Genomic DNA, 19,230 nt, shown 5'->3' on the forward strand with positions numbered 1-19,230 from the left:
CTGTCCAACACGCTCAGCTTTGTCTGAATTTGTTCACGCACTGAACAATTCTCCAACGTCACCACTGAATCAGACGCTATTGACGCTCGTTTGAATCGAAATGCTGCCTGCCTTGACTAGGGACACGTGGAAGTGTTTCTTTCAAGTCAACACTTTTTCCTGCATACGGATGACTACATTGATGCTGCCACCTACTCACACAGATTCATCAGTTCAGTTTTATTTTTCAGTTTGTCATCGATGAGGAATATAAACTATTCTTGTTTTCATTTCTTCAGTGAAGGGTCTGGGATGACCTGGTGAAACTGCTCTGCATTTCACTACTCCCACATCCTTTTCCCCAGTTTTTTTTTTGTCTGTGTAATCTCCCTTTTAATGTCCACGTTCCCTCATTATCAGATAACCGTATTTACGTCTTATCCCCATGGTAACCCAGGTTTTTTTGATCCGATCAGAAAAACACAACCAGCAGCTTCGCATGCTTCCTTTTGTCTCCGATCTGAAAAGCTGTGCTTTCCTTTCCTTTCCTCGCACAGCATTGTTCTGGACAGCTAATTATAGAGTATTATTTTGCGCACGTTTGTAGTCCTCAGTAAAACATTCCTGAGTTTTCTGAGGGAACACGGATCATCTACCGCCCACAGTAAACACAAACACCGTTCCAGCCATGTCGCTCCGTCACGGACGCGCGTTCAATGACGCACCTGCGGGCCTCACGGTGATTGGGTGCCATCGGTTGTCGCGAGGATGACGTTGCCTGTGGCCTCCACGTCAGCGGGGCTTAAAATGGCCGAGGCGGAGAGTGAATCTAAACAACCGCTGGTGAGTGAGTGATCAAGCGAAATATTTAAAGGGCCAGCGGAGGAATGAAGCCAGGTAGATTGCCCGATGTCTGGGATGGATGTAACTAGGGTGGACGATGGTCCGCAGGCCCTCAGGGACCTGTCTCGCCCACCCCCGGAGGCGCTGGCTGTTGCCGGGTTACCCTTTCCATGGCTGCACCCGCTGCAGCTCCCACCGGCGGGTTTATCGCGACAGTGAGATTGCAGAGCTCGGCCTCAGTGCTCCCCACTGTTCTTTCCAGCAGGAGTTTTGGGAAAGTGAACAGAGATCCCAGTGACTCCTCTCAGCCCCACGCTGTGAATTGCCACGGCACCTGCCCAAAAGTTGACTGTCAGGTCTGTTCCGTGAATAGTGCGTTTTGGTATTCAGGATTCAAGATTGTGTAATGTCATTTCCTGTACACAAGTGTAAAAATAACAAAATAGTTGTTATTCCAGATGCAACGCAGCACAAAACCACAAAAGATAAAGAACTCCATAATAACAAACATGCAATAAATATAAGTACATGAGATAGCTTATATACATAGAGAGATTGTATGTTCATAAAGTTACGCTAGGCTGTACATAAGGTGACTGACAGGAAATAGTAAAATAATGCTGGAAGTGAGTGGAGGTGTTGTTCAGTCTTACTGCTTGGGAGAAGTATCTGTTTTTGAGTCTGCTGGTCCTGGTGTGGATGCTACATAGCCTCCTTCCTGATGGAGTGGGACAAACAGTCCATTCTCAGAATGTGTGGGATCTTCCAAGATTTTACTGGCCCTTTTCTGTATATATGTCCTTGATGGTGGGTGGGTCGATCCCAGTGATGTATTGGGCAGTTTTGATTATTCATTGTAGAGCCTTCCTGCCCACCACAGTGCAGTTTTTATACTGAGCAATAATGCAGTCTGTTAGAGTGCTGTCTATTGTGCATCTGTAGAATGATGTGAAAATGGATGTACAAAGTCCAGCTCTCTTCAGCCTCCTCGGAAAGTAGAGATGTTGGTGAGCTTTCTTGACTGTGTGGGATGTACCTGAGTTCTGTTCTTTAGGAAGTTGCACAGTTGTGTTTTCAGACTGAGGAGTAGGAGTTTCTTCATCAAGGTCTGTTGGGCAATAATGTTGAAATCCAGAAAGAGCATTCTGTCATGTGTGTTAGGGCCGGCTATGGTAGAGAGGTTCTGTTGGTCAAGTAGACAAGGATGTGACTTTAAAAACAGCGATGCAGCTCCAGCGTATTGCTGGGGCATGCTGCGGAGGTAAACTTTGAATTAAGGTGTAGGATAAAATATAATTAAATAGTTTATTTATTTATTGAGGTACAGTCCTTCGAGCCACATCGCCCAGTAATCCCGCAATTTAATCCTAGCCAAATCATGGTCTTTAGACTGTGGGAGGAATCTGGAGCACCGAGAGGAAACCCATGTGGTCACGGTGAGAATGTACAATCTCCTTACAGGCAGTGGCGGGAATTGAATGCAGATCACCTGTATTGCAGAGTGTTGTGCTAACCATATCCCATAGGATATGAGAGAGAAACTTTATGTTTGGAGAATTCAGAGCAAGGATTGTTATCATCAGCAAGAATAAATGACACATGACCAAACACAATCTTAATGTGGACAAATTTGATAACTAACTTAAAAGATCTTCTGTTAAAATAGGAATGCTCTGTCTGTGTATGCACTACTATTCAGTTGGTTGGTGGAGGGGAGAGGGGAGTGGGGATGAGGGTTGGGGGTGACTGGGTTAAGCAGTCAAAATGTAATCGGCAACTGGTTGTATTGAATGTAATCTGTTGGTGTTGCAATAAAAATTAGTGATTAAAAAAAAGAACAAGGAATGTTCAGGTGTGATGTTTTCCTTCTCACAAAATGATGCAGTTGCTTGAGCAATTCCAATTTTAGTGAGACGTTGATGGTAAATACTACAAAACCTGTGCTGGGTGGATGAATAGAAATGAGATGCTAACCAACAATGACTAGCCGTAAATAATTTTGGGGTTGATAGATTGCTTCTTGTTATATATCTATCATTAAAGTCTGGATGCGCCGAGGCATCTCCACAGCGCCCTAGCTAAGATAAGTGTTGCAAACTCAATACAGGTTAAAAATTATGCAAATTCCTACACCATTTTTATGTCCAGTGTACCATTTGGATTAACATAAGATAAGCACAGTAGGCTTATCTTTTAGTTCTTGTTATTTTCAGTTATTCGGGAAGGATGAGTGTGAGGGCAGGTTGTTGTTCTCAGCGTCGGATGTGGGAGATCCTGGACGTCCACATCTGCACCAGGTGCACCGAACTGCTGCTCCTGAGGGACCGAGTTAGGGAACTGGAGCTGCAGATCGATGACCTTCGCCTGGTCAGGGAGAGTGAGGAGGTGATAGAGAGGAGTTACAGGCAGGTGATCACTCTGGGGCCATGGGAGGCAGATAGGTGGGTCACGGTCAGGAAGGGGAAGAGGCAGGTACTAGAGAGTACCCCGGTGGCTGTACCCCTTGACAATAAGTACTCATGTTTGAGTACTGTTGGGGGGGACAGCCTACCTGGTGGAAGTGACAGTGGCTGGGTCTCCGGCACAGAGGACGGCCCTGTAGCTCAGAAGGGTAGGGATAGAAGAAAGAGGACCATAGTAATAGGGGACTCAATAGTCAGGGGTTCAGACAGGCGGTTCTGTGGAGGTGATCGGGAGTCCCGGATGGTAATTTGCCTCCCTGGTGCCAGGGTTCGGGACGTTTCTGATTGCGTCCAAGATATCCTGAAGTGGGAGGGTGAGGAGCCAGAGGTCGTGGTACATGTAGGTACCAATGACATAGGTAGGAAAGGGGAAGAGGTCCTGAAACGAGAGTATAGGGAGTTAGGAAGGCAGTTAAGAAGAAGGACTGCAAAGGTAGTAATCTCGGGACTGCCACGCGACAGTGAGAGTAGGAATGAAATTAGGTGGAGGATGAATGCGTGGCTGTGGGATTGGAGCAGGGGGCAGGGATTCAAGTTTCTGGATCATTGGGACCTCTTCTGGGGCAGGCGTGACCTGTTCAAGAAGGATGGGTTACACTTGAATCCTGGGGGGACCAATATCCTAGTGGGGAGGTTTGCTAGGGCTACAGGGCAGACTTTAAACTAGTAAGATGGGGGGGGGGGAATCAATTTGAGGAAACTATGGGAGAGGAGGTTAGTTCACCAGTAGAGCAAGTAAATAGACAGTGTGTAGGGAGGAAAGGCGGGTGATGGAGAAGGGATGCGCTCAGCCCGAAGATGTAGGGGAGAAGAAAGAAAAGAATAAATTTGAATGCATTGTTAGGGATGAAGAGAGAGGAGGAGGTGGAGAGTATCTTAAATGTATCTATTTTAATGCTAGGAGCATTGTAAGAAAGGAGGATGAGCTTAAAGCGTGGATTGATACCTGGAATTATGATGTTGTAGCTATTAGTGAAACATGGTTGCAGGAAGGGTGTGATTGGCAACTAAGTATTCCTGGATTTAGTTGCTTCAGGTGTGATAGAGTAGGAGGGGTCAGAGGAGGAGGTGTTGCATTGCTTGTCCGAGAAAATCTTATGGTGGTGCTTTGGAAGGATAGATTAGAGAGCTCCTCTAGGGAGGCTATTTGGGTGGAGTTGAGGAATGGGAAAGGTGTAGTAACACTGATAGGAGTGTATTATAGGCCACCTAATGGGGAGCGTGAGTTGGAAGAGCAATTGTGTAAGGAGATAGCAGATATTTGTAGTAAACACAAGGTGGTGATTGTGGGAGATTTTAATTTTCCACACGTAGACTGGGAAGCTCATTCTGTAAAAGGGCTGGATGGTTTAGAGTTTGTGAAATGTGTGCAGGATAGTTTTTTGCAACAATACATAGAAGTACCGACTAGAGATGGGGCAGTGTTGGATCTCCTGTTAGGGAATGCGATAGGTCAGCTGACAGATGTATGTGTTGGGGAGCATTTCGGGTCCAGTGATCACAATAGCATTAGCTTCAATATAATTATGGAGAAGGACAGGACAGGACCTAGAGTTGAGATTTTTGATTGGAGAAAGGCTAACTTTGAGGAGATGCGAAGGGATTTAGAGAGAGTGGATTGGGTCAAGTTGTTTTATGGGAAGGATGTAATAGAGAAATGGAGGTCATTTAAGGGTGAAATTATGAGGGTACAGAATCTTTATGTTCCTGTTAGGTTGAAAGGAAAGGTTAAAGGTTTGAAAGCACCATGGTTTTCAAGGGATATTAGAAATTTGGTTCGGAAAAAGTGGGATGTCTACAATAGATATAGGCAGCATGGAGTAAAGGAATTGCTCGAGGAATATAAAGAATGTAAAAGGAATCTTAAGAAAGAGATTAGAAAAGCTAAAAGAAGATACGAGGTTGGTTTGGCAAATAAGGTGAAAGTAAATCCGAAAGGTTTCTACAGTTATATTAAACGCAAGAGGATAGTGAGGGATAAAATTGGCCCCTTAGAGAATCAGAGTGGTCAGCTATGTGTGTAGCCGAGGGAGATGGGAGAGATTTTGAACGATTTCTTCTCTTCGGTATTCACTAAGGAGAAGGATATTGAATTGTGTAAGGTGTGGGAAACAAGTAAGGAAGTTATGGAACCTATGACAAATAAAGAGGTGGAAGTACTGGCACTTTTAAGAAATTTAAAAGTGGATAAATCTCCGGGTCCTGACAGGATATTCCCCAGGACCTTGAGGGAAGTTTGTGTAGAAATAGCAGGAGCTCTGACGGAGATCTTTACGGTGTCATTAGAAACGGATATTGTGCAGGAGGATTGGCGTATTGCTCATGTGGTTCCGTTGTTTAAAAAGGGTTCTAGAAGTAAGCCTAGCAATTATAGACCTGTCAGTTTGACAGGTAAATTAATGGAAAGTATTCTTAGAGATAGTATTAATAATTATCTGGATAGACAGGATCTGATTAGGAGTAGCCAGCATGGATTTGTGCGTGGAAGGTCATGTTTGACAAACCTTATTGAATTTTTTGAAGAAGTTACGAGGAATGTTGACGAGGGTAAGGTAGTGGATGTAGTCTATATGGACCTCAGCAAAGCCTTTGACAAAGTTCCACATGGAAGGTTAGTTAAGAAGGTTCAGTCGTTAGGTATTAATGCTGGAGTAATAAAATGGATTCAACAGTGGCTAGATGGGAGATGCCAGAGAGTAGTGGTGGATAATTGTTTATCAGGATGGAGGCCGGTGACTAGCGGGGTGCCTCAGGGATCTGTTTTGGGCCCAATGTTGTTTGTAATATACATAAATGATCTGGATGATGGGGTGGTAAATTGGATTAGTAAGTATGCAGATGATATTAAGATAGGAGGTGTTGTGGATAATGAGGTGGGTTTTCAAAGCTTGCAGGGAGATTTATGCTAGTTAGAAGAATGGGCTGAACGTTGGCAGATGGAGTTTAATGCTGAGAAGTGTGAGGTTCTACATTTTGGCAGGAATAATCCAAATAGAACATACAGGATAAATGGTAGGGCATTGAGGAATGCAGAGGAACAAAGAGATCTAGGAATAACAGTGCATAGTTCCCTGAAGGTGGAGTCTCATGTAGGTAGGGTGGTGAAGAAGGCTTTTGGAACGCTGGCCTTTATAAATCAAAGCATTGAGTACAGAAGTTGGGATGTAATGTTAAAATTGTACAAGGCATTGGTAAGGCCAAATTTGGAATATTGTGTGCAGTTCTGGTCACCGAATTATAGGAAAGATATCAATAAATTAGAAAGAGTGCAGAGACGATTTACTAGGATGTTACCTGGGTTTCAGCACTTAAGTTACACAGAAAGGTTGAACAAGTTAGGTCTCTATTCATTGGAGCGTAGAAGGTTGAGGGGGAATTTGATCGAGGTATTTAAAATTTTGAGAGGGATAGATAGAGTTGACGTGAATAGGCTGTTTCCATTGAGAGTAGGGGAGATTCAAACGAGAGGACATGATTTGAGAGTTAGGGGGCAGAAGTTTAAGGGAAACACGAGGGGGTATTTCTTTACTCAGAGAGTGATAGCTGTGTGGAATGAGCTTCCTGTAGAAGTAGTAGAGGCCAGTTCAGTTGTGTCATTTAAGGTTAAATTGGATAGGTATATGGACAGGAAAGGAGTGGAGGGTTATGGGCTGAGTGCGGGTAGGTGGGACTAGGTGAGATTAAGAGTTCGGCACGGACTAGGAGGGCCGAGATGGCCTGTTTCCGTGCTGTGATTGTTATATGTTATATGTTACTGGGGCACTTCAAATAAATATTAATTCACTCTCTTGACCTCAGAAGTTCAGGTCCAGTGCCATAAGTAGTTGTCAAAAGCTGGGGTCTTCCTTGGTTGCATTGAATAGCCATGACTTCTTCTGTGCCTTATCATGCCATTTGTTCTCCCCGAAGAGTCGCAGAACCTGCCTTCTTTGCTGTGGAATCTCACTGTTGATCTTATCCATCCAGTCCACCAGACCTGACTTCATATGTTAGGATAGGCATGTCCCTATTTCTTCTGGGTATGAGGTCTACTGGCTACCCTCACCTCAGTTAGGTTGCCGATTGAAGCTGCTGTTGCATGCAAACAGCTACCTGGAGCTGCGGGTGAGAGCTGTGTCTAGTTGTGCCCAAAAATGAGTGAGCTGCCATAGCATTGTCACGACAAGCTCCTTCGCCAGAAGTGATACCCCTTGTGGAAACCAGATGTATTCCTCCATCAATAGCTACTAGGAACTAATATACAGTTTTATAGTACTGTAGTAGCGTTGGTAATGTTCTGATTTGTTTTGTAAACAGTAGTTTGCCTTTTTATACCTTTTTAAAGATTTCTATGAAATTTCAACTAATTGTGGCAGCTGCTTTATTGGGCCAAAATATACTGGTCCCAATGAATCCCAATTAATCGGAATCCACTGAATTAGGGATATGCTGTGGTATGTTGCTCAGTAAAGCTTTGTGTTAAACTGTAGAATCTTTTATAGCCATGGCAGCTGGTTTTCCTTTTGCTTTTCTCTGTTAAATTCTTTGTTTTCAGACTTTTTTTGGTGGAGTGATGGTCCTGTTCTTCAAAATTCTAGTAACAGCAATTATTCAGAGGAAAACAGAACTCTCATTGTAGATTGCATTTGTATCTCCATCCATTGTTGGTCTGTTAACAAATCTTGAATTATGTAAAGTGAATTATAGAATTTTGAAGTCTTGGGCTGTACTTGGAATTGTGTTTATGTTGGTGTAATTCATCAGAAAAGCATGAATCAAGGAGGTAACCTAATTGCTTCTATGCTGGCATAGGAATGGATTTGGGAAATAGGGAATTAAAAACCGATTAATGGGTTGTAAATAAATAATATGAAGTTAACCTAATTCTGGTACTACAGTTTTCAGATTTGGCTGATGTGTCAATATCAAATGATGTCCCAGTGGAGGGGCAAATCACAGTTCCTGTTAATTCCCAGTCACAGGAAGACGACTATTCTACTCTGGATGAACCAGTCAAGGAAACAATTGTAAGTATAATTTCACTTCTTTTACTGATAATGGTAACTTATGCTTGGATATTGCTTCGTCTTGTTCAAGTGACCACATAAGAGCAGCCATTTAGCTATGGGGAATATTTAAAATATATCCACCCTTCACACACACAGAAAAATACAGCAAGCATCATTGGGAAATGGTCATTTACAATAGGTCTTGCTTTTTTCCCCCCCTCTATTCTTATCCAAAGATCCCATTTGTGAATTTGCAATTGGCATTGTTGTTGTGGTTAGCTAATTCATCACAGACAACAGTAGAAAAAGTGTTACACTCCGCACTGCTCTTGTCAGTATTTGAGAGTTAACACTTTCTGCACAAGTTTTATTATCAGCTGTGTTCTCAATAAAGTGCAAGCAGACTTCTTCCACTGAGGTTGGGTGGGACTACAGTTAGAGGTCATGGGTTAAGGGTAGCAGGTTGAAAGTTTCAGGGGAACCTGCAGGTAAACTTCTTCACTCAGAGGGTTGTGAGAGCATGGGATGAGCTGCCAACACAAATGGTGCATGCGAGCTTGATTTCAATGCTTTAAGAGAAGTTTGGATAGAAACATGGATGTAAGGGTATGGAGGGCTATGGTCGCGGTGCAGGAGTATGCGGTTTAAATTGTTTGGTATGAACTAGATGGGCCAAAGGGCCTACTTCTGTGCTGTACTCTTCTATGACTCTATGACTATAACTGGTCTTTTATTTTTTATGAAGTGTCTCCAAATATTTTTTCCAAACATAATTAATAAAAAAAAATTACAGTAATGATTCTGTTTGTAGAAAATTTCAGTTGTTTGTAAATAGTGCTAGCTTTCATTTATTTGTCCCATCTGCCGTTTTCACCCCTAAAACTCAGTCAACTAGAATAAAGAGTTTTTTGGGCATGTGATATAAGTTTAATATAAGTTATATTTCTATGCTTTTGGTTTTCCTAGTGCTATAACTAATAGCCGGCCCCTGTTGATTGGGGTTGACCATGGATGTTGTGTCCTAGCTGTCTATGCAAGCCGAGGCTGTACGATATAAAGAGCAAACTGTCACCCATTTAGCAGGCTCCTACTCTCCAAGCAGCTGATGAACCCAAAGGAACATAGTTCTGCACCAGCAATGTGGCAGGAGTTGCCAGTCAGCTTTGAACTCAACATAGCACGGCCTTAGGGACACCAGCTCTGAATTTTTTCTTCGGGTTTACTCCCGAAGCCTACCCCGTAAGTGGGTGTAGCTGCAAGGTATCGAAGGAGGTGAAGAATCAGCATACAGAAGGGAGATTGAAAACTTGGCTGAGTGGTGTAATAACAACAACCTCTCACTCAATGTCAATAAGACCAAGGATCTGATTGTAGACTTAAGGAGAGGGAAACCAGAGGCCTATAAGCCAGTAATCACTGGAGGGTCAGAGGTGGAGTGGGGTGGGGGTCAGTAATTTTAAATTCCTTGTTGTCTCTATCTCAGAGGACCTATTCTGGACCCATCATATAAATATTATTATGAAGAAAACACAACAGCGCCTCTACTTCCTCAGAGATCTGCAGAGGTTTGGCATGTCATCGAAAACCTTGGTGAACTTCTATAGATGTGTGGTGTAACGTGTGTTGACTGGCTGCATTCCAGTCTGGTACGGGAACACCAATGCCTTTGAGCAGAAAATCCTGCAAGTGGTAGTGGATTTGGCCCTGTACATCACAGTGTAAACCCTCCCAACCTTTGAGCACATCTATATGAAATGATGCTGTACAAAAGCAGCATCCATCATCAAAGATCCTCGCCACCCAAGCCATGCTCTTTTCCTGCTGCTGCCATCATGTTAGAAGGTACGTGAGCCTCAGGACTTGCACCACCAGGTTCAATACCAGTCACTGCTGTTATGAATGATGAGCAACTCTGATGGGCAGAATCGCAAAATCACTATTATTTCGGGTCTGATACCCAGGAAATGAGAGAGATAAACAGCTCATGTCAGTAATGAGAGAGAGACAACGCAGGGATACACAAAGGTGGAATGTCTCCTCCTAACAAAAGCGGAACGGAACCACTGATTACTGCTATTGTCTCTTGGAGAAGGAATTGTGTATTGAGTACTGTTCTATTCATTGAAGCCCCTCAGGGGGCAACCAGAGTGGGCTGGTTTGATGGGTTACATCATCCCAACCTGATTGACACCTGAGACCCCGTGAGTGAGGATAAATGTAGGGTCTGGGGAACACCCCTCAGACACACCAGGAGAGACGCTACGAGACCGTTGGGGGCTTGTGTGTGTGGCCACCCTTGCCTGGGTGATGAGTCCTCCATTGAACGGTCTAGCTAAAGGACGGAGGGGTCATACGTGAATGGCCACAACAACGACGGATCAAGATCGTAAAAGGAAAGTCGGCAAATCAATAGCTGTTACACTCTCTCTCTCCCTCCACAATTGCAACACAGTGATCAACAACTACCGCAGCCTGCATGAACTGAACTGAACTTTATATTTCCATCGGACAATTCATTATCCCCTAGACAACGATAGAGCTTATTTCTTATTGATTATTATTATACCCGCACTTTTAGGTTTAGTATTGATGACTTATATTATCTGTATATTTGCATTGATATTATTTTTGTGTATTTTTACTAATAAATACTGTTAAAAATAGTATCATCAAATTTCAACGGATACTCCTATCTTTGCTGGTAAGATACCCAGTTACGGGGTTCGTAACACTACTCCCAACCAACAGGCTCTTGAACAAAAGGCAATAGCTGCACTTATTTAAGGACTCTGTTATATTGTTATTTTATGCTTGTTATTTATTACTATTTATTTATATCTGCATTTGCAGTTTGTTTACAGTTAACAATTCTTGATGTTTACAGTTACTGTTTTATGGATTTGCTAAGTATGCCCACAGAAAAGAATCTTGGCATTGCATGTAGTGACATGTATGTACTCTGATAATAAATTGTACTTCTAACTTTTGAACTTGAAGGTAGCGGAGGTTTGAGATCAGAATTTTTCTTCTCCAAGATGAGTTGCCAACCATTGTTGATGAGCCCCATTTGCCCAAAATGATTAGCTTTAAGGCAGTAGTAACCCGTCTTTGCCTCTTCTGTCAATAGAAACAGTTCTGCTGGGCTTAGTACTTAAGCCATCCGTGAAGGGCAGGAGCTGGACTTGGTTGTCAGAGGTTATTTGAGACTCACACCGCTAGGAGCATCTAATAGGGAGCAGGAGCTTATCCCCACTACATTCCCCAGCTATGACAACCTTAAGACAAGTATAACTAATAGACAACAGGATTTTACTTTGATATGCCATGGTAATTAAAGGATTACTAATTTGATCAATTTGATTTTTAAATACTGGATTCCCTACACGACAGAAATGATAATTTTTTTCCATGAATCTTGGTAGTTGAAATTCCTTTAAATCCTACAGTTAAAGATAGTGCAAATGGGTTTTGAAATGAAATTGGATGGAGCTCAGCTTCCTGTGTGGAGGCATTTAGGTAGATTATTTATCTGAAGTAGTAGAAACCCAGAAATGACTTGGGAGCTGATATTAAAAAAAAAAGATTCATACACAATAAGTCTAAATTAAATTTATAAACTACATTATTAATTTATCAGAAAGTTAACTGCTTATGTTGTATATTATTGTCACATGAAATAATCTTTAATGTTTTGCAAAAATTGTTCTGGTTGATTGGGGGGAACAGACAAATGTACCTTCAAATATTTTCTCAGGTTTTGCTATTGGAAAGAGAAGTTAAATTGTCTTTCTTCCTGTGTAGTGGAGAAAGTAAGAGTATTGGGATAAACTGTGATGCTGGAACTCAAGTATTGCATGGAGCCTCTGGGAGGTACTTGATGCTTATTAAGCACAGGAAGTGACTACAGCTAGGTGAGCTCCATTTTGGGAGATTAAAAACTGAACAGGATTTTGAAGGATATGTACCCTGAAAATGTTAAGTATGGATTTGGATAATTAGGGAGCTGATGCTGTACTGAATGGGCCAAAAATATGAGGAATGTGATATATTTTTAAAAGGCATCTTTATTAAGCTGGAAATTAAGTGGTACACCACCAGCTGAGAACTGAAAGAAGTGCCTGTGAAGTTGATGTGGTATTGCTGGAGACTTGTTGCTAAGAATCTACTGGTATTATTTCCATTTCAGCCCTGTAAAGGCATTGGAGACTATTACTCGTTCAGGATTGTGTATGGAAAATAATTTTGGAATCAGGTGAGGTAGAGTTGATTGGTAAATGATGATTTGAGCAAGAGAAACCATACATCCAAATTCTGTAATCACCTATAAATTTGTACTGATTGTTAAAATTCCGTTCTTTAAAAAAAAGAGCAGCTAGCATCTCACTGATGTTTCTCAGCTAGTTTGTTTGAGATGTGTGTTTCTTGCATTATGTCATTTCCAAAGCCCTTCATTGGCTGTAAACACTTTATGAAACCAAGGAGCCAAAATATATGCAAAACTTTATTTTCCTGTTTAAGGAAATGTATTTAAGTATTGAATAGTTTCACTATGAGTTTATATGATATCTTGTATTGTTAGAATTGCACTGTAGGTTTTTAATGTTGGAATTACAGTATGTTATTAACTTCAAATCAAATTGCTCTGGCTAAGGCAGGATAAAATCTAGGCTATTTTCTTTAGCAGAGAGGTCAGTAATTGGGGTAGATTTGTTAATTGGTGGAAGAATAAGAGGTAGTGTTTGCTTGGCAAGTGATGAGGGCCTTGGAACTCATTGTTGGAAAGTTTGTTGGAGGCAGAAATCCTCACTACATTTTAAAAAGTACCTGGATATGTAGCTGAGAAGCCATAACCTCTGGATCAAAAGCTGCCAAGTTGCTGAATAGATAAAAGCAATGCCCATTTTTAGCTTGGTGGGCGAAATGGCTACTTCATATTTCAATAGTCTTTATGATTGTACCTTTTCTTTTACTAATATAAAAATAGATTTTACTTTTTATGGATTTTTAAAAAAAATGTAAGCCATTTTGTAATGAACATGTTTTTCTTAGACGTAGCTATGTTTGACTTATACAGTATGTATTGGTATGATTCCAAATATTCCTTGAATTAAATATTCTGTTTTCTTATGTTTCTCAGATGAGAGATCTGAAGGCTGTTGGGAAGAAATTTGTTCATGTCATGTATCCTAGAAAGAGTAGTACTCTCCTTAGAGACTGTGAGTACATTTGAACAAAATCATCTGAATACATTGGGGTATGTTCAGGGGAAAGGAAACTTCTGCACTGATTGTGTGGGTAAATGTAATGTCCAATCATACACACAAAGTTTACTTCCTTCTGAAAGGATGTTACATTGATGTTACTGACTTTGTGCTGAGTGGGTTTGGGTAAGGGGGAATATAATGGGTGAGTGGAGGTTGATTAGCATCAATAATATTTAGTGCTTTTTGGAAAGCAACACCATGGAATATGCAGTGCAGTAGTCATCCAGCTCAAAGAAACTGGATGTGAAAAGGAGCTATGAAAGCTGCGTTTATGGGTAAGCTAGGTAACTTAAGGGAGAAGGGAATATATTATTACGCCAATAGTATTGGATGAAAATTAATGTGGTAGTACTTAGTGGAGCATAAACATCATTGAACATATTTTGGCCCAATGTCTTTTTCTGTACATTCTATAAAATTATATGAGTTAATGTGGTGCACATTATTATTGAGACCAACATGCATAATTGTGTGAAAACTTCAAGCATTTGTATAGCTGGATTACTTAATACTTTTGTATTTATTTTATCTCAATGGCTGTCTGGAATCTGTATTGTGTGAATTAATTAGTAGAAATTGGGTAACAGGAGAATGCAGATAGTTTGAAATTTGCTCAAAGAAGTTATAGAGCTAATTTTGTATGAATCTCTAGAATGAGAATTTACTGGGTATTTGGCTCCAAACTAATCAGCTAAGTTAAATAAAAAGAAAACATGTTTTGGATATGGAAATGTTTGGGATCAGAAGTAAAATATTTATCTAGGTATCATCAATTTGTTGTTGGATTGGCTCCTTGTGTTTGAAAACAGAGTTTGGAATCTTTCCAATGACGAAATAGGCGATATCTTTAATATCTAAGTTGTCAGAGAGATGATTTTGATTTTGACTAGTTTATTAAATTGCTGATTTTATAGAAACGATATATGATTTTGAGTAACTCTTCTGTTTCTTCATTACAGGGGATCTATGGGGTCCTCTCATACTATGTGTTTTGTTAGCAATGTAAGTACTACACTGGTATAAGTCTTTGGATAATATATTAAATGTAGACTCTGTCACATTGGAACATGGATTGGCAGCAGGAGTGGGCTGTGGGCACTTTACCTGTTCCACCCTTCAAAATGGTCAGCCCCAGGTCTCAACACTTTTGTGCCAATTTTTCAAATCCCTCAATTCTGTGCTTTTAAAAATTATCTACTTCCTCTTCAAAAACCCCCAATGATTTAGCAATCACAGCCATGTGCAGTAGAGAATTCCAGAGGTGCAATACCTCCTACAAAAAGATATTCCTGTTCAACTCAGTTTTAAATATCAATTCCTATAAACACAGCTCCTTATTTGAGATTCTGCCATTACAGGAAAGATCTTAGCACTTACCTTATTTTTCTCCCTCAGGCTTTATATGTTTTAGTGTCACTCCTCATTCTTCTAAACTCTAAATAATATAATTTCCTTAACCTTCTCATCTCAGGAATTAGCCAAGTGAATCACTTTTGGACTGTCTCCAGTACTAGTTCTTGTTTCTTAAATAAAGGCATCAAAACATACATATTACTCAAGCTGTGGCCTCGCCAGTGAACTGTACAGTTGCAACAATACTACCCTATTTCTGCAATCTTATCCTCTTGTGGGGGCTAAAGGCCAAAAGGAAATGTGCAGGTTCTAGGAAGCTGAGTTCAGACAGGGCTTTTGAGAAATATAAAGAAAACAGGAAAGAGTGTACAGGGAATCAGGTGGGCTAAACAGGAACACAGAATCATTCTGGTGAGTAGGAATAAAGAGATTCCCAAGGTATTTTATACATATTTTAAAAACAAGATGATAACTAAGAAGAGGGTAGGACCACACAAGGATGAAAGAGGGAACTTTTGTCTAGATCCAGAGGAAATTGGCGAGGTCCTAAACAAATTTGCATTGGTATTTACCAAGCAGAAGGATGTAGAGGATAGTAAAATCAGTATGCCTATATCCTAGGGGTTATTAATATCAAGAAGCTGTTAGATCTCTTGAAGAGTATTAAGATGGATAAGAGCCAGTACCTGAAGGGAGCTATCTCAGGTTATTGAGAAAGGGTAGAAAGGAGATTTCTGGGACCTTGACAGAAATCTTTATATTCTCTTTAGGCACAAACAAGGTCTCAGGTGACTGAAGAATGGCTAATGTTGTCCTCTGTTTAAGAAGGACAAATCAGGAAACTATGGCTAGTGAGCTTTACATCTGTCGTAGAAAAGCTATTGGAGCTGCTTCTCGGAGATAGGATCTACTAACATTTAGAAAAGCATAGACTTTCCTGGGATAGTCAGCATGGCTTTGTGTGATTACAAACTTGGTTGAAGTTTTATCAGGAGGTGACAAAGATGATTGTTGAGGGTAGGGTATTGGTTATTGTATATATAGACTTCAGTAAAACTTTTAGCATGGTCCCTCATGGTAACCTGATCCAGAAGATCTAGGCAAAAAAGGACACATGGAAGCTTGGTACATTGGATTTAAAATTGGTATGGCCGTAGAATTCAGAAGGTGTTGGTGGAGGGGTATTATTTTGAATGAAAGTCTATGACCAGTAGTGTTCTATGAGGATTGATGCTGGTACTTTGTTTTTGGGTGAAGGTGTACTTGGGCTGATTGATAAGTCTGCAGACAACTTGGAAATTGGCAGAGTTGGAGATAGTGAAGAAAGTTATCAAAGGGTATATAGACCAATTATTAATGTGGACAATGAAATAGCAGATGGAGCTTAATCAGACAAGTATAAACCGTTGCTCTTTGGGAGGTCAAATTTAAGAAGAAAGTATACAATAAATGGCAGAATTTCTAGGAGTATTGAAAAGGGTTTAGTGGTGCAATTCCTTAACTTCATGAAAGTGGCAAAAAATTAGAGTGGTAAAGAAAATGTATGATCAACTTGCCTTCATCTGTTGAGATGCTGGATATAAAAGTTGCTAAGTTATGTTGCAGCTGGATAAAACTTTAGCTAGGCCACATTTGGACAACTGTATGGAGTTGCTTTACGATAAGGACATGGAGTCTTTGGAGAAGGCGCAGACAAGGTTCACCAGGATGTTACCTGGATTATAGAGTATCAGCTATAAGGAGAAGATGGGCAAATTTGGATTATTTTCTCTGGAGAGTTGGCAGAATCAGTGTAGTCAGTTGGAGTGCTTCTTTCCTTAGAATGGAAATGTCAGATACTAAAGAACTTAGCTTTAAGGTCGGGGGCGGGGGTGGAGTTTAAAGAAGATTTTACATGTCCTTTTTTTTAAAAATCATGGCGTGTTAGATAGGGGCAATGCACTACCAGGGAGGTGGTGGAACAATGTATAATTGCATAAGTATTCACCCTTTTCAAGTCAGTATTAAATAGATGCACCTTTGGCAGTAATTACAGCCTTGAGTCTTTGTGAATAAGTCTCTATCAGCTTTGCACATCTGGACACTGCAATTTTTTCCCCATTCTTCTTCACAAAATTACTCACACTCTGTCAGATTGCATGGGGATCATGAGTGAATGGCTCTTTTTAAGCCCAGCCACAAGTTCTCAATTGGATTGAGGTCTGGCCTGTGACTAGGCCATTCCAGGTCACTAACTTTATTGTTTTTAAGCCATTCCTATACAGCTTTGTCTTTACGCTTGTGGTCATTGTCTTGCTGGAAAACAAACCTTCTCCTAAGTCGCAGTTCTCTTGCAGACCGCATCAGGTTTTCTTCCAGGATATCTTTGTATTTTGCTGCATTAATTTTACCCTCTACCTTCATAAGGCTGCTGCAAAGATATATCCCCACAGCATGATGCAGCTATCACCATGCTTCATGGTGTGCTTTTGGTGACGTGCGATGTTTGACTTGTGTCAAATGTAGCACTTAGTTTTGATGGCCAGAAAGCTCAATTTTGGTTTCATCAGACCATAGAATCTTCTTCCAGCTGACTTCAGGGTCTCCCACATGCCTTCTGGCAAATAGCTGAAATTTCATGTGAGTTTTAGTTAACAATGGCTTTCTCATTGCCACTCTTCCATAAAGTTGCGAATGGTGAAGCACTTCGGCAACAGATCTTGTAAGTGCAGTCTCTCCAATCTCAGCCACTGAAGTTTGCAACTCCTCCAGAGTTGCCATAGGTCTCTTGGTGGCCTCCATTACTAGTTCCCTTCTTTCATGGTCACTCAGTTTTTCAGGATGGCCTGCTGTAGGCAGATTTACAGCTGTGCATGTTCTTTCCATTTCTTGATGATTGACTTAACAATACTCCAAGGGATATTCAGTGACTTGTAAATTTTTTTGTACCCATCTTTTGACTTATGGTTTTCATTGACCTTTTCATGGAGATGCTTGGTGTGTTCTTTTGTCTTCATGGTGTAGTTTTTGCCAGGATACTGACTCACCAGCAATTGGACCTTCCAGACGCAAGTATATTTTTACTACAAACAACAGAAAGTCTGCAGATGCTGGAAATCCGAGCTACACACACAAATTTCTGGAGGGACTCAGCAGGCCAGGCAGCATCTATGGAAAAAAGTACAGTCAATGTTTTGGGCCGAAATCCTTCGGCACAACATGAGAACAAAAAGCAGAGGAGTAGATTTGAAAGGTGGGAGGAGGGGAGAGAGAGAAATGCTAGGCAATAGGTGAAAGTTGGAGAGAGAGGGATGAAGCAAAGAGCTTGGAAGCTGATTGGTGAAAGAGACAGAAGGCTATGGAAGAAAGAGGAAAGGTGGTGGAGCAGCACCAGTGGGAGGTGATGGGCGGGCAAGGAAATAACATGAGAGAGGGACAAGGTGAAGGGGGTGGGTGGGTGGAGGCATTACTGGAAGTCTGAGAAATCGATGTTCATGCCATTAGGTTGGAGGCTGCCCAAACAGAATATAAGGAGGTGTTCCTTCAATTTTTTTTTACTACATTCAGTTGAAATAACTTGACTGCACACAGGTTTCCAAAAACAAATCGCCATTTATCTTATTGTGTGACTTCTGAAACCAGAAACCAATTGGCTGCACCAGTGATGATTTGGAGAGTCACATTAAAGGGGGCGAATACCTATTCAATCAATTATTTTGTGTTTTATATTTGTAATTAATTTAGATCACTTTGTAGAGATCTGATTTCACTTTTTGACATGAAAGTGTATTTCTGTTGATCAGTGTCAAAAAAAATCCAAATTAAATCTGCTGTGATTCAGTGTTGTAAAGCAATAAAACATAAAGACTTCCAAGGGGGTGAATACTTTTTCTGGGCATTGTACATAGTTTATTGAGGTCGAACAAGTTAAAGCAATAGCAGTGCAGAATGAAGTGTAAAAGCTGCAGAGAAAGTGCAGCATCAGTAAACAATAACTTGCAAGATCATAACATGGTAGGTTGTGTGAGATCACGAGTCCATTTTATTGGGTAAGGGGTCCATTCAAGGGTCTGATAACAGTGGTATAGAAGCTCTCCTCGCTTGGTGGTGCAAGCTTTCAAACTTTTGTAACTTCTCCCCAGTGTTGTTTTCAAAGTCCAAATATCCTCACTGCAAGATGCCCCCTACGTATTTTCACATATCAATAAATTTCAATACCTTACGTATTATGTGCTTTTCTGGGTGATTATTATAAATTGTAATTAATTGAAGGACAAAACTGTATCCTTGAGGCTCTCCTCTGTTTTGTTTATCACCCTCCCTGCAGCTTTTTTGTATATGCAGCTGAATTTGTTGTCTGAC

The 19,230-nt window shown here is 40.9% G+C and overlaps 1 protein-coding gene across 1 annotated transcript in view; it reads left to right on the plus strand.

Moving 5' to 3' along the window:
• The first annotated feature begins 691 nt into the window (after positions 1-691).
• The window catches only part of yipf6 (Yip1 domain family, member 6), a 28,309-nt gene continuing 9,770 nt past the window's right edge, over positions 692-19,230 (plus strand). The window contains exons 1-4 of the mRNA XM_059977026.1: positions 692-822; positions 8,162-8,290; positions 13,410-13,488; positions 14,496-14,538. Of these exons, the coding sequence (XP_059833009.1) occupies positions 748-822; positions 8,162-8,290; positions 13,410-13,488; positions 14,496-14,538 (326 nt within the window). The 5' untranslated portion in view covers positions 692-747. The remainder of the gene's footprint in view (positions 823-8,161; positions 8,291-13,409; positions 13,489-14,495; positions 14,539-19,230) is intronic.

The sequence above is a fragment of the Hypanus sabinus genome, chromosome 8 (assembly GCF_030144855.1).
Source record: "Hypanus sabinus isolate sHypSab1 chromosome 8, sHypSab1.hap1, whole genome shotgun sequence".
Taxonomy (NCBI): domain Eukaryota; kingdom Metazoa; phylum Chordata; class Chondrichthyes; order Myliobatiformes; family Dasyatidae; genus Hypanus; species Hypanus sabinus.